The sequence below is a fragment of the Pseudochaenichthys georgianus genome, chromosome 15 (assembly GCF_902827115.2).
Source record: "Pseudochaenichthys georgianus chromosome 15, fPseGeo1.2, whole genome shotgun sequence".
Lineage (NCBI taxonomy): Eukaryota > Metazoa > Chordata > Actinopteri > Perciformes > Channichthyidae > Pseudochaenichthys > Pseudochaenichthys georgianus.
The window spans coordinates 21,252,213-21,268,226 of record NC_047517.1 but is presented as its reverse complement, the minus strand read 5'-3'; the positions used below and the strand labels follow the sequence as shown (position 1 = coordinate 21,268,226).

Below are 16,014 nucleotides of genomic sequence, written 5' to 3'. Positions count from 1 at the left end.
TTATCAGAATGTTGTTAAACTGCTCTGCAGATATGCAAATATAGATATGCAGAGACGATGCTTATGTGGCAATTTTCCTCCCACCACATGAAGAGTGATAAGGGATTGCATATTAGTTCATTTCACAGCTATCATGCCGACTGAAAAAAAGATTACAGTATGTGATAAATTGGTGTTAATTATAAAATGTGTTTCTTTGCGTGAGGAAATGCATGCACAAAAAACGCAAAAACCTAAATACATCATTTAGGAGAAGAAAACTGCACAGTGATAATAGTGCACTAATCAGAGTTAATGGGGCAGCACTAACTACATGTCCGATTTTAAAACTGTTCCACAGTATAACCCTAACCAATGCAGATGAAAACACAAATGCTAAATCATCTGTGTGTCCATTGCTCTATGGCAGCATACGTTTAATTAAATTCATATTAATGCTAATGGTGATTGTTTTTGTGAAGGCAATCAACAAACATGGCTTAACAAATGTGAAGAAATAATCTTGAATCTGGCAGCACACTATGGCCTCTTAAGTATTAGTTTATAGAGAGTAACCATGATGAAAGCTGATATTCAACACTGTTTGAAATACCCTATTCTATGTATATCAGATTCAATCCAAAACCCAAATAAGCTCTTGAGAATTGCTCTCACTTCTCTTACTTCTAAAACGCTATAATTTAATTTCCTCCAGTAGATTTCCCTTGTCACTTTAACCTTCACCTCCAATTACGAAACGTTAAAGCATTTTGTAAGAAAGCTACACATGCTCTGAAAGAAACCATGTTCCAAACCACCAGACTTGCAGCTTATATCTTCGTTTTCTCACTTTGAAAGGCTATTACCCCTTCATTTTTCTCATCAATCACTGACCAAATCCAGAATTTGCACGGGGGCTGCAAGGCCAAACGTAATGCGAAACACTTTTCAGCCTTCGGTTTTTATTACCTGAGATTCTTCTGTGGTTGTTACTTTTCATGGTGGCCATTTTGCAACAAAATCAAAAAATGTGTTCTTTCTATTCCATTTGAAAAGAGCAGGTAAGTCACTTGGACTCATCATGTGACCTGAAGGACAGAACTTTTCAGTTTTTAATATTTAATACAAATCAACATAATTATATTTAATAACTCATTATAGAAAGAATCAAACGCCAACCTCAGAATCATTGCTTTTCAGTACTTTGTTGATTGCCTTCTTTAAAATTGCTTAATAGCAATCTCATAAGTGATTTTAGCACCTTGTTGAGACATAAATTCACATTTTCTACTATATTTTTATATTTAGTAATAACATGGTGTCCTTATTTGTTTTATTGGTTTTATTGAGCATTTCCTTGTACTCTTGGAGGTTACTGAAATGACAAGCTTATACAGATTATCTCCCATTTTACATTTCACACTCAGCTTCTTTTTAATGCTGCATTTTAATGGTGCACTGAACCGGTTTCTACTGCCTCCCTCCAGTTTAGAGCTCATTGCTTTTTCCTGGAATTCCAGTACCTATATCTAGACTGGATTAGGGACAATGATATTTAAGATTCTCACCTAAATGTCACAGTCAATGAGTTTGACAAAGTTCACCCCTCACCGAGACGAGAGACACTCTTGGTGGGTTCACATTATCTTGCTCGGCAGACATTTAGAGAACGCTTTGTGTCAGTCGGGGTCTTGTCCTCCACCCAGGGGATGTGACATAATAAAGGGCGAAAAATGCAGCTTTACCTGATGAAATCTTATCTGTGCCACCACTCTTTGCTTCCTGCTTTGCCTCCGATGGCAGAATGCCTGCAGTGTGTGCCAGACGAGAGTCCCAGGGCTTCCTGGGCAGAAGGGAGAGAAGGGGTCCAACGGAGTGCATGGAGTAGAAGGCTTGGTGGGAGAAAAGGTAAAAGTATCATGGTAGGCGATCGAGAACAGATGCTAGTGTACATGTTAATCTGACCGCCGTACTGTGCAACATGACACTTGTTAAATCTACTCTCGGGGATGCTTATTAAATCATTTAAGAGCATGTGTGCTTACACCCATATTAATTGTGTGTCGATCTTTAACAGGGGGATCCTGGTGTAAGAGGTCCCATGGGTAACCCTGGGAAAGAAGGCCCAAAGGTAGGCGAGGCAATCAGATATGGAGACACTCAGAAGATATCAAAGCACATTTTTTTTTCAAGTAATTGTTTGTGCGGATCTAAATGAATTATTCAGTTTCTCCGCATGGCAAACAAATCTGTAACACTAATGGACACTAATGGCCTCATTATATGATTTTGTTTACGGAATTGTGCGTAAATCTAATCTATAGAGATTTACATTGACATACGCTTTTCATGAATCACATCTTAGAATAACTCAGGGAGCATAACCAGCTGTTCTTAAACCTGTATTATTCTGTATGTGCCTCGCTGCAGAAGTTGTTGCTATGGATACAATGTTCTACCATGGTGAAACCGGCTAGCCAATTTTCAAGGGGAAAATACATTTTTGAAGTTTACACCCATCAACCTTTAGTTTTAGGCCTTTTTTATTTTTGGTAAAAAAACTTAAAAGTCTTCCTCCCTCATCGGTTGTGCCTTCCTGCAGGGAGTGAAAGGAGAGAGAGGGTTCGCAGGCCCCACCGGAGATAAAGGTGATGAGGTAAGAGAAAAAAGTTTGAGCAAACCAAATGGATCCGGTAGTTTTATAACAAGCCGGAAGTCACTGTGACATTGAGAGTTTGGTTTTTCAAAAGAATGTAAATGCATTGTAATGTCTGCCTCCTCTTAAAGCCCGTCTACTCTGAAAGTGTGTTTTCAAAAGACGCTATCAAAAGCTCTGCTCAGTGCTGCGTGTGCACTCTGCCCTATCTCTTGCACTCCAAGGAGCTACTGTATAAAGAATGCAGCCTGTGTGTGTGTGTGTGTGTGTGTGTGTGTGTGTGTGTGTGTGTGTGTGTGTGTGTGTGTGTGTGTGTGTGTGTGTGTGTGTGTGTGTGTGTGTGTGTGTGTGTGTGTGTGTGTGTGTGTGTGTGTGTGTGTGTGTGTGTGTGTGTGTGTGTGTGTGTGTGTGTGTGTGTGTGTGTGTGTGTGTGTGTGTGTGTGTGTGTGTGTGTGTGTTAATTAAAAAAACAAGGCACTCTTAAGAGGAGTTGAGCTTAAGAGAAGCATTACATAGGTCAACGTTCAGCATTGAACTGCGATGGTAGGAGATTCTCAACACTAGACAGAGTTGTTTATAAAACATGGCCCTGTTGAAGTTTGTTTTACATTTGCTATCATAAGATAAATAATTGATAGAAACATGTGCATTGTCATTAAAAAATATATATTTGATATATCTATACAAATGCATAGAGGTTGTGCTGTAGACAATGGAACATTTCACAGCCTCTGCATATGAAAAGGTGCTATAAAGATAAGATGTGAGCATAGTCCCAGTAGTCATTGCAGTGAATAGAAAAATGTTTTCATTCAGTCTCCAAAGTATACTTGCATGCTCTATGTTCCGTGTTATTATCTGCGCCAGGCGTAAGCCTTTGGGGTAAATGTTGAGAAGATGTGTGTGTGTGTGTGTGTGTGTGTGTGTGTGTGTGTGTGTGTGTGTGTGTGTGTGTGTGTGTGTGTGTGTGTGTGTGTGTGTGTGTGTGTGTGTGTGTGTGTGTGTGTGTGTGTGTGTGTGTGTGTGTGTGTGTGTGTGTGTGTGTGTGTGTGTGTGTGTGTGTGTGTGTGTGTGTGTGTGTGTGTGTGTGTGTGTGTGTGTGTGTGTGGCCTAGCATCACTATACTTGTGGGGACCTAAATCTGTTTACATAGTCACGTGTGGGGACTCGCCTCCCTTATGGGGACAAAATGGAGGTCCCCATGAGGGGAATCATTAATTTTAGGATGAAGACTTGGTTAGGGTTAGGGTTAGGCATGTGTTGGTTATGGTTAAGGTTAGGATAAGTCTCCAGGAAACGCATGTAAGTCAATGTAATGTCCCCTGAAGTGTGTGTGTGTGTGTGTGTGTGTGTGTGTGTGTGTGTGTGTGTGTGTGTGTGTGTGTGTGTGTGTGTGTGTGTGTGTGTGTGTGTGTGTGTGTGTGTGTGTGTGTGTGTGTGTGTGTGTGTGTGTGTGTGTGTGTGTGTGTGTGTGTGTGTGTGTGTGTGTGTGTGTGTGTGTGTGTGTGTGTGTGTGTGTGTGTGTGTGTGTGTGTGTGGGGGTGTGGTGATTGAGTTGAATCACAGTTTTTGTGAACCTATTTTATTGACTTTTTCATATCGTCTTTGACTGCTGACTTCTTTCTATTCTTCACTCAACGTCTAACAGTCATCCATAGAATAATTAGGTATCATTTTAAAACCAGAACATCTGTAGGTTTATTCAATATGAGCATTTTGATGATCCACTTAAGGTAGGCATGATAGATGAATAAATCCCCATTTGTGTCATTGACTTTAAATGAGCCGGCAGGAACAATTGAGTGGGATTCAACTCTTCTATTTTAGGTAGATAGTGATACACCAGGCGAAGATCTGCCTCTTTACTTTTTCTAGTTTCATCTGATTATTGTTGCTCATTGATTCCTAAAAAGCTGTTCCAGGCATCAACACATTACGACCATTAAATAACATTTTACTCCTTTAGTTAGTTTAGTTTAGTCTGTTGTGAAAAAACAATAATACTGCTGGGCCAAGTGCCCACATCACCTATTGCCCTACAGTATATATGGAAGTATTATAAAAATGTAATTTTTCCACTTTGTGTCCTACAGGGGCTTTCAGGAACTCCAGGACTTCCTGGAGTGACCGGTCGAACAGGGTCTCAGGTAAGAAGCCTGTCCTTTAATGTATGTGTACACAATATCGATTCCATTATTTCATGACACAAAGTACATATTTATAGTTAAAAGTTTTTATCTCGGCATGTGTAAGTCCTTTTCTCTGCAGTTAACTTTCAACATAGGATGCTGTTCTGTTTGCAGGGGCTTATGGGTAGACCTGGGCCATTGGGGCCACACGGTGGAAAAGGGGAAAGAGTAAGTTGTTTTACTGTTTAACCATCACATGTGTACACTATATGACTATGTTTGCCAGTTTGCATGCAAAATATTCAGATATGATTAGGTACATTCTCTTTTTTGTTGCTTTTTCCATTAAAATGCATCCGTCATAAATGTTAAAGATTGATTGGCAAAATGACTATAGGAATGTCTGTAATAAGGATGATAAAGATTCTTTAAATGACTTAATAATTCAGGGATTATTTTTGCTAAATTCGTTTTGTGTGTTTTTTACTCAGGGTTGGTTTATAAGATTCCATATCATTGGATTCTGTTAGAATGGGACTGCGCTTGATAAATACTTCCATTTCCATATTTAACAATTCCTCTGTTATTTGACAGGGAAATGACGGAGCCCAGGGCATGCCAGGGCTTCCAGGGCCACCGGTAAGTTCCTCCTTCCTAAGGAAGAGTTAGACGGTAATAACAAGTCTCAAGAACTCCATAAAGGTCATAGATTATATTTATTTATTTCACATTACATGTACGTGTAAATAAATGTGAGTTTTTTTGTTGCACAAACTATCCTTCTAGCCTTATGTTCAGTTGGCACATTGAACACATTTAATCATCTTGCTTTTCTCAGCACTATCCAAACCCATGATTAAGTAACGGATGGAGCCAAAGCATTGCCTTGGCATCTCTTCCTACAGAAATGGCCATCAGTGCAGTTATAATTTTGCTCAGTACAACAGTATTCACTGTACTAAGGAAAACATAACTGACAAACAAGCACAACTTGAGGAAATTGTAGGGACCTGCTCACTGGCATAGAATCATGCTTGTACCCTTTAAAAGGCCAGTGTGTAAGCACTTTCAAAGGCAGATCTATAATTCATCAGCCGTCCCCTTGAACTGGCGGTGCCCCCCCCCCCCACACCCTGGTCTCATAAACTGCTCTCTGGGAGGACAGGGGATGGCTCAGTGGCCTGAAAAGGGCATAGGCATCCGCTTGCTTCCAAATGAGAACCTTGACTCCTTCTACATTTACTATAGCTGTCCTCTACCAATCTATTATGGGAAAAACACTCTTTATGTTCCACTCCACAATACCCAAGAACACTATAGTTCTCATAGCCGAATCTCTTCTAATCAGTGTGCTCTTTTGTGTTGCGGAAATACTCTGGTTTTCTGAATTAACAGTGGCTCAAGGGTTATTAGTTCTACTGTTCTCTGTTTTTTCTCTTCCTTTCACTCCTCACTTCCTCGCCCACTCCATCGCTCTCTTTTTGTTTTCACCAAATAAGCTATTGATCTCTCTCATGTAGCTTTTAAGAGCTTAACAAAGTATAACTGCTCCAAACCTACTGTCCAGCTTTTCTATAAAGACTCTTGGTGCCTAAAACTCACAGAGCAGTGAGGAGAGTCTCTGAGAGGAGATGTGTCAACTACTTTGTGTTGTGTTTCAGGGTGTACCTTATGTGGAGGGCAATGGGATGAGCAGTCTGTACAAGCTGCAGGTAAAGACTTTTCAAATGGCTCTCATTGTGATCTGTTGTTTGCATGTCATAGTTCAATCGTTTAGCAACAAGAGGAATCTGCGCTTTTGGTTCAAATGTGTTTGACCCTATTTTGTAAGCAGTCATAACAAAGGAAAAACACGTCTTTTCAGAGCGGTGGAGCTATGCTGGGACCCCCTGGAGCTCCTGGTGCTCTGGTAAGCATAATCATTGTTATGCCTGCAGCAAATCCTTAACAGTGTGCTGCAGAGGAACGCTAGCACACAGGCACACTGATACTGTATGAGCCAGTGAGAGCTGAATAACAAATAACTTGACCGGCCCTCCAGTGTTATCTCAGCTACTGAGGCACTATCACACTCAATCATGTTCAATGAGAGCTGGTGGTTTGTCAAAGGCCAAGAGGCGTCCTGACTCCCAAACAGGTGTTTCTGACCTGCCCCAGGACACACAATAATCATTGACATGCAGAATGGACTTAGATGTTGAGTCGCTCCGCACAGTGCCGAGCTGAAGTGAGACGATTTGCTTATCAGCTCCCCCCTGCTCCGCCTTATCGGGCCGTTTGTAATCTTGTCCAGTCTCCTGGGAGACGTCCATTCACAGGCCCTGCAGGGATCCATCCAGCACAACGAACACTAAAGGCAGTGACAGAAAAATAGACTTCAATATCCCCGGTGCACAATGCACAAGAACCAGCTCAATCTTGAGGATGCTTCTCCCTGAACTGCATCTAGCACAGCCCAACAGCTCCCCTGGAGTAAACAATAAGAGAGCATCTTCATCAGTGTTAAGAGGACAAAAGGCTACATGTGTCATCTTTTCTTGCTTGTTTGATGTAGAAAAACACGGAATTGCTTCTAAGCATGCCTAACTAAATATCTTTAAAGCTTAATAAGACTGGATTTTATTATCCTGATCATTTTAAATCCTGCTTGAGAAAGACCTCATTCTTACTGTACCAGTCTCATATAACATGATGTTAGTATGATATACAGACAGAAATGGCGAGATAAGAGCAGCAATGATGTCTGCTATAAATTGTAATGACACTGATATACAGTAGCCGCATGATATTTGAGTCTATATTAATGATTTGTATGTTGGTAGCTGTTCTTGCATTCATGGGAGTAATCTCTTTTCTTTTTTTTCCCTCTCTTTTTAGGGTCCTAAAGGAGATGACGGAGTTGCAGTAAGTTAAAACGTTGTATTCAGGAATATATTTTTGAAAAATGTTCAGTGTTCCCCAAAAGAAATCAGGGTTTCTAGTAGCTTTCTATCATTGTCTCTGGTTCTCAGCAAAAGTCAATACACCCTCAAGCCTGAGCACTTAACCACTCTCAGTAGAGCTCCAACACACAGCGAAAAATGATCATACCTCCTGCAAATATGAAGCTGTTTTACGATATTGTCTTGCCAGTGGGAACATGTCCTGTCCTGTCCTCCCCCACACCGATGCCGGAAAACCGTCCACGCAGACATGGAAACAATTCCGCACGTCTGCCATCAACTTGAATTCTTTATTCTTGCGGGGCCAATTGCATTTTTTATTGTTTTGTTGCACAGTGATTTTTCACCAGGATGCTAATTTGACATTTTAATAAATTGTGTGAGCGGCTCCAGTGCTGTGGTGGAATTGCCCCAATCCGTCTCACAGCTGATCCTCTGGCTGGCCCACTCTCCTCTTAGTCGCACTCGCTTATTCATGACAATCTACATGTGTGACAATTACCTGCACAATCCGTCTATGTCAGCACCGGTTGCCCCTCTTCTCTGTGTAATGGCGTTTCTCCATGGCAGCCGGAGCAAGATGAGGTAGAGAGAGGCCACCACTTGCTCCAACCCTGGGAATGGGGGTCTATTTATAGTGCAGAAAGCCAGTCTGATTGTGATTGCCAAATGGGGCTCTTTTTCCTAGGTGTGACAGCAGGTGTCATAGAGCATATACAATACACTCACTTTGTCGGGTTGTCCTTTTATGATTATCTTCAAATTGACAACGAAAGGTCATATTAAAGGGGACCTATTATGCAAAATCCACTTTTTCATGTTTTTTATACATAAACATGTGCCCACTCTGTTTAAAGAGATTCTTAACGTTTCAGGAAAATAGATTATCTCACTTTTTGTCCATTTATATAAAAACCTGTCTGAAAATGAGCTGATCAGATTTTGGCCACTTTACGATGTCATAACGATTTTTTTGGCTTGTGTAACCATTAGCCAATCAGCAACCAAGGTGTATGTAGCTTTGATCTATATTTGCTTGTTTATGCGTAATGTTTACTGACAGCCTTATAATGATATTTCCTTAGCTCATCACCAAACTCAGTTCCTTATTGAGGACTGTAAGAGAAAAATATCATTCTGGTACAAAAAGGGGCAACTAACAACCTTTAGTCTATACCAGTAGTGATTTTTGTTGTCTTGACACAGTGGGGGGGTGTTTCTTTCTCACAGGGGGAACCAGGGGCCATGGGATTACCCGGGCTTGAAGGGCTACCCGGTGCCAAGGTAAGCAACTGTATCGACTCAGAGAAGCGTTTTATCTGCTTTGACCTAACCTGATTACAAAGTGAGGCAAAGTGCTTTCTCTGTACTTAATTCTCATTACAGAGCATTTTAAGAGGGGTTTTTTCTGAAATGAGATATTCAGCAAAGGAAACAAATGCTTCCAGTATGAACCAGAAAAGCATTAAGGGTTCCTAGTATAAGTTAATTTAAGGGAATATAATAATGTTTATAATTCAATCACTTATGGTTGAAAAAAGGATCATGGAAATGTCCGGTTTAGAGCCATTAACTGCACATACAGTAATACCACAGCAATCTGAAGCTAAATGTTATAGTTAAGTCTGCACAATGAACTGGACGCATCTTTCTTAATGCAATCTAGCCCTGCATCCTCACCCAACCTAAATCTAAATCTGTATAGAAAAGACACTTACACAAGACACTATTCCTTTAAGACTTAAATGGTTTCTGTATCCATTTCTTTGTGTAAATTGGGTGTATTACAGTAACTGTGATATGGGGATCATATTGGTGTTGCATGGGTGTAATATTGGTCTAATAATGACAGTTTAATATGAGTGTAAAAACAGTGTTTCATGGGTGTAATAGGGGTGTATTGATGTGTAATATGGGTTTAATAGGGTTGAAATATCAGTGTATGGGTCTAGTAACAGTATAACATGGGTTTATTAACTGTTTATTAGGGTTGTATTAATGTGTAACATGGGTGTAATAATAGTGTAATGTAGTAAACAGGACTCAATTAATCTTCCAAATTATTGAATGCCCATTTAAGTGTTAAGGAAATACCATCAAGTGTTTGCTCTCAAAATACCAATCCAAGTCTTCATAACGAGGTTGTAAATTATAACTCCCAATTTGTGAATTTTCTAAGTATTGTTTTTAAGCTTTTAAGCCTTTTTTCCTTGCATTTGTTTGAGGAGTGCAGGAGCATCCATTATAAACATGTTTATGGCCATTTCTGACACCAGTGTCTGTGCCTACTCGACGATGATGTATGTGTATTCTTTATGGTATGTGTATGTCATCCATCCATCTCTCCCTCAGGGCGATATTGGTTTGCCTGGTTCATCTGGAATGATAGGTCCTACAGTGAGTTTTGTCTCTTCTTCTAATTAATTTACAGTGACTCACACTCAATTGTTGACATATCATCTGTGTTGTTTCACTCTGCTGCTGACAACAACTTTCATAAAGCCCACAGAATAACAACCAGCAAAACAGAAGTCCCTTAACACAACACCGCTTGAAACTGGGATATACGTAGACCCGTAGTCTGTTCCCTGGATATACTGTGAAGCTATAGTAGACTTGTTGGTATATTGTGAAGCTGAAGCTGCTGTAGATATGACAACATTGAGGACCTGTCAAACTTCCTGTGTTGTGATTGACAGGGGAAGCCCGGCACTGATGGAGAGCGAGGGATCCCAGGAGACTCGGTGAGCCTCAGCCTTCTAACTCTCTTTGAGCTGTCAATCCGTGCGTCATTCCTTTGTCACAGCCGACTGACACATTGGCTGTCTCTGCTCTTCCACAGGGTGAGAGGGGGCCGCTCGGAGAGACAGGATTCCCAGGGCCCGAGGGACCCCAAGGTGTTTCTGTAAGGATGCTACACAAATGATGTTGCTCTTCCCTATATAATCACTGCTCAATGATGCCAAGACAACTACACTTTTGTCCAGGCCGGAGCTTCAATAACACACTGCTCTTTCAGGTCATTCTACCATTATATGAGAGAAAAGAGAGCATGATTCAAGGACAATATGGATAAATGTGTGTGTTGGCGATCCCTTGTCCTGTAGATGATTGCAATCCTCCGTGTAATTACCATCAGAGATGGTTTCTGTAATTTTCCCTGTAAGCACACAATGGAACAGTGTTCGCACAGCAATCAGGATCATTATCCCTTGGTTGAGATATCTCATTAACTGTGGAGATTACTAGGAGTGCAACAGTGCTGATCCAATCGAAGGTGGGGGCTAATACAAAATGTATTTGTTTTTGTTTCACTCCTTGAGCAGGGGAGACCTGGAAAAGATGGAACTCATGGAGAAAAGGTGAGTTGTGTGTTTCAAATCCCCTTATAGACAGTGCTTTACATCCGCCGAGCTACAGAAAGTTGGCACAGCAGATTTGTATCCCCCCCGCCTCAAGCTACAGCCTCCTGAGTGCATTAAAGCTATTTGCATATTCGAGATTTTAAAGGATAAAAAACGAAGTCAAATCCTGCAGATTCGAGGCTTTGTTGACTTTTAGTCTTTTTACCCTAATTATACTGCTTTTAGGCAATGATAACATGTTTGTAAAAGAGAGAAGCAGACACTTAGATTAAATATGCATTTTCCTGCCTGATGAACCTGGCAAAAATAGAAACAAATACTGCAGCAATGTCTGCTTTTTTTTTTTCATCAAACATATTAGAGGCGTTTTACTTCATAATCACACAGAATGGGCTCACAGCATGCAGAACACATTTGCCCTGAATAGCCATTACCAGACCATTATACAGTCCAATAGAAAACTGGTTCCACTATGAAAATTACTGTTTTGCTGTGTCTGATTTACAAGATATGTTTTCCCTTTAATGACAACCCCTACAGTTTATTGTTTGCTTATTACTATTAGTTGGTATTCTTCCACCAGAGTCTCAGCATTGCACAAAGCCTCATACACTTGTATCCTGTTTTCCTGCATTAGTGCCTCATTGTTCCGTGGGACAACAGTGCCATCTAGCAGGCGGCTTTCCCCCTTTCTACCGAGACTCATCGCGCACTAATTTGAGGTTTCATGTATTGCTCATGGAAGCACATTTCACTGGGCAAAATGATAGATTTAAGCCTCCTTTTTAAGGCATTGGGGAATACAGAGTAGCACAGATTAAAGCAGGCAGGGGAGAACAGCATCACAGAGAGATGCCCGTTATAAAACCACATCATGCCAGATTGTCTTTTGCATGGCTCCCATAATTCAGCAGGAAATTGATACAAAGATGCTCCCAGGGGTATTGCTGTGAGCGCCGTAAAGGGAAGCAATGAGGAGGGACAGGGAAGGATTGGAAGACACAGGATGTTGTGACATGAAGCCAGAGACAGGTACTTTCTCTGCCAGCTACCCTCATACAGTAGAGGCAGCTGCTGGGAAGGCGATGCAGAGAAGCCTTGACATTGCAGAAGGTGAAACACTCTGACAGGGAGATTTTATACAAGCAATATACCTGAGCTGACTGAGAAGCAATCAATGCACAGTCATCTGAAAAGTGTACATTTCTCAAAGTCAAGTAATTCAGGAAAAGCTTGCTCAAAGTTTTTTCTCGAGGCAACAGAACAGGCAATTCTGCAAATATGATGGTAGATATGAGAAATATGATGGGTTTAAATAATAGAAATCTCTGCTCTGCTTGTATGGATAACAATAAAGGAGAATGATGTGTGCCCTGGCTTAACATCAATACTTTGTCAAGAGTGGGTGAAAAGTTTTAGGGTCAGCAAACTTTATTTTCCCAATTATTTAGAGGTGTTATCTTTTCTTGTGACTAAACTATGTATCATCTGCCTTTTTCATAGGGAGTTACAGGTACATCAGGAGACAGAGGATCCAAAGGAGAGCGTGTAAGTAGCATCATCCCTGATTTCCAAAAAATAAAACTGTTGGTATGACTCACACTTAAATGCACAACAACAATGTTGTGATGAATAGTAATGAAAGTCTTCACTTCGGCACAAATATGACTAATCCGCACGTAAGAACTAAACAAAGGCATTTAACGCTCGGTGCAGTTTCCCATTGTATTTGCAAGGCTAAATTAAAGCGCTCAGTCACACTCAAGCAATAATCTATTGCAAAATGAGGCTTTTAGCTTTATATTTGGCAACCGTACCTCAGGACAGGTTTTCATCAATATATCATAGGTCTCAGATATATACAAAACATGTCTCTGAGGTGTTTGCCTCGAAATACCAAACAGATCGTGCATTGTAGCATCCCATAAACCCCTCTGTTTCAGCCCTGTTTCAAAAGTGCTGATTCTGTTACTTTAGATGAAAATAAGGAGCCCCTCCCCACGCCCCTCTGAGAGATATTTGGTTAAAAAGAACACAATGGTGCTCTAGGGGGAGATTCAGGTGATAAGGTGGGGGGGGGGGTTGTTTATTGGCCTTGGTACCTTGGTTTGTGATTGGCTAATGGCTGCACAAGCCATTTATGACATCATAAAGTGGCCAAAATCTGATCAGCTCATTTTCGACAGGTTTTTATATAAATGGATCAGGACAAAAAGAGAGAGAATCTTTTTTCCTGAAACTTTCAGAATCTCTTTCCACAGAGGGGACACATGTTTATGTATAAAATACTTTTGCATAATAGGTTACCTTTAAGTGATAATGATGAGTCACGCGGGGAAAATAGTGGCTGAGACATGTCTGGACTCCTTTCCTGCAGGGTGATCCCGGTATTCCTGGAGAAAGAGGGGTTCAAGGCGAGAGGGGGCGCTTAGGAGATCCTGGCCCGCTTGGACCATCCGGACAGAAAGGAGATTCTGGCACTCCAGGGCAATTTGAGAATGCTAACCTCTTGGTAAGATAACTTTGATCAAATACATACTATCTTTCCCCGTAGATGATCAAAACCTCCATCAGCCTACTTCCTCCCTGAGCTTGCGAAAGTAGTTCAGTTCTCGTATGGAAGAAATGGTGCAGCTACATCTTTTTGTGTGAAACATCAAACCAGGCTTTGTTGGGGAGGTTGCTGTACTCGTTCTGCTGAGCGCTTCCCACTCCTCATGCAGGCAACAGAAGGTCAGAGAGGGAGAGAGATGGAGACAGAGAGAAAGACGGATATGTGGGCGTGCCTGGAGCTCAGCAGAGCAGTGAAAACACCTCCGTGTGTCACAGACATTTTACACATACTCAACGCAGTCACAACTGTTATATAACAGCAGAGATTTAATCTGTTTGGAATGAAGGAGAAGTCCAAAGCTACTGTTGTTTGCCTATTTTACCCTGAAAAGCTCAAACCGCTTTTGAGAGATACACTGAACAAAAATATAAACGCAACACTTTTGTTTTTGCTCCCATTTTTCATGAGATGAACTCAAAGATCTAAAACATTTTCTATTTACACAAAATAACCATTTCTCTCAAATATTGATCACAAATCTGAAAAAATCTGTGACAGTGAGCACTTCTCCTTTGCCGAGATAATCCATCCCACCTCACAGGTGTGGCATATCAAGATGCTGATTAGACAGCATGATTATTGCACAGGTGTGCCTTAGGCTGGCCACAATAAAAGGCCACTCTGAAACGTGCATTTTTGCTTTATTGGGGGGGTCTGGGAGGTTCCGAAAACCAGTCAGTATCTGGTGTGAGGGGTAGGGGTAGGGTTAGGGTAATGTTGTGAATCGAGTGGCCTGTGTTCATCGTCCATAACATACGCCTGCCCATACCATAACCCCACCACCACCATGGGCCACTCGATTCACAACATTACCCTAACTGTGATAGGGATCTTTTATTTGTTTATTTATATTTATTTTAAATTAATTTATTACCTGGAGGCCAGAAAACCACCCGCAGAGAGAAACTCTTCACCTACCTGCTACCCTTTTAAATAAACAGAGCCAAAAAACACCTGCCCTTTGGAGTCTTTTAAACTTACCCGACCTTGATTTTAGTGGTTTCTGTTATTCAGTGACATCCAGTTCATTTTACACGATTTTACTAACCCGGTGTGCCTTCCTTTATTTTATTATTATTAGTTAATTTTAACACTCTCTTTACTTTTTAAATTAATATTACTGGGGAGATTGTTTTAATTATTTTTATCTTTATCATTGCACTTGTGTTTTAACTGCACTTACACTTCTAAATGTTTTTTATGCATGGCTTATACTAATAGAACTGGAATCACTTTTAAATTGGCCATTTTAGATCCCCCTATCATTTAGGGTCTTTTACAGATTCCATTGGGACAAGCTTTATGATGCTTTTAAAAGGGTTTTTATAAGGTTTATGTTTACGGAGGGTTTTCAGTGTGCGAAAAAGTACACGTCCCACCGTCCGGGACGTGTTATTTACAATATCGGACAAGTAGATCTTTCAATTGACTTGTCCGGCGGACAAGTGACGTTTTTCGCCCCGATTTATTGACAAATTATTGATAAATTCAGTTTACAAAAGGCAGAACTCATTCGCAAATTGTCCGTGTCCGCCATTGTTCATTTAGAAATGTTAGTTTCGGTTCTGCAAATCGATTCATAAGGAAATGCATCTCGCCGCTTTCTGTACAGTTAGACGGGGGCGGGCGGAGCGGATGGGAAGTGTAGCACAGTGGCAGGGTTGGGAAGCAAAACTCGGAACAATAACAATTGTCCGGTCCCGGGATTAAGAGTTGTGAGGACAGGAGGCGAGGCCGAGCCCCGCGGGCTGCAGCTCTCTCTCTCTATGCTCCGTGTCAGCTGATCGCTGCACGGTGCAGCTCAGCGTCTCTCTCTCTCTCTCTACACACAGCGGATCCGCTGCCCGTTTAACAGCCTCATCTTTGTCAAACTTTCTATGTTCTTTCTCTAACACGTAATGAAGGTTATTAAGCGTTTTAGCTCCTGTGTTGTTAATATTAACCACCATTTCCTTTATGAAGTGAAGCAGCCTCCCTGTCTGTGTCCTCGCGCTGTCCTCACATCCCTGGACCCCCAGACTCGGAGGAGCACAGGGATGTCATGTCAGTATTGTTTATGAAGCAGGGTATAGAAAGTACATTATTGAAATGCTATTTATACTATTTATTTACTTTTACAAACAGTGAGTAGCTGGGCAGCTATTGCAGGACATGTGTAAGCGTGCAAGCTCTTTTAGTTGTAGAAAAGCGCTAGGACTATAAGCTATATAGGCTATATATATATATATATATATATATAAAAAAAAATAATAACTTTATTTGTATAGCACCTTTCATACAGGGGATTGCAGTTCAAAGTGCTTTACATCAGTAAAAAATAAGACATAAA

The 16,014-nt window shown here is 41.0% G+C and overlaps 1 protein-coding gene across 1 annotated transcript in view; it reads left to right on the top strand.

Moving 5' to 3' along the window:
- LOC117459267 (collagen alpha-1(XIX) chain-like) overlaps positions 1–16,014 on the top strand; it is a 117,347-nt gene that overhangs the window by 83,727 nt on the left and 17,606 nt on the right. Inside the window, exons 33-48 of the mRNA XM_034099997.2 lie at positions 1,783–1,887; positions 2,057–2,110; positions 2,582–2,635; positions 4,729–4,782; positions 4,939–4,992; positions 5,359–5,403; positions 6,426–6,476; positions 6,629–6,673; positions 7,642–7,668; positions 8,937–8,990; positions 10,059–10,103; positions 10,406–10,450; positions 10,549–10,611; positions 11,033–11,068; positions 12,575–12,619; positions 13,449–13,583. Coding sequence (XP_033955888.1) covers positions 1,783–1,887; positions 2,057–2,110; positions 2,582–2,635; positions 4,729–4,782; positions 4,939–4,992; positions 5,359–5,403; positions 6,426–6,476; positions 6,629–6,673; positions 7,642–7,668; positions 8,937–8,990; positions 10,059–10,103; positions 10,406–10,450; positions 10,549–10,611; positions 11,033–11,068; positions 12,575–12,619; positions 13,449–13,583 — 912 coding nt within the window. The remainder of the gene's footprint in view (positions 1–1,782; positions 1,888–2,056; positions 2,111–2,581; positions 2,636–4,728; positions 4,783–4,938; positions 4,993–5,358; positions 5,404–6,425; positions 6,477–6,628; positions 6,674–7,641; positions 7,669–8,936; positions 8,991–10,058; positions 10,104–10,405; positions 10,451–10,548; positions 10,612–11,032; positions 11,069–12,574; positions 12,620–13,448; positions 13,584–16,014) is intronic.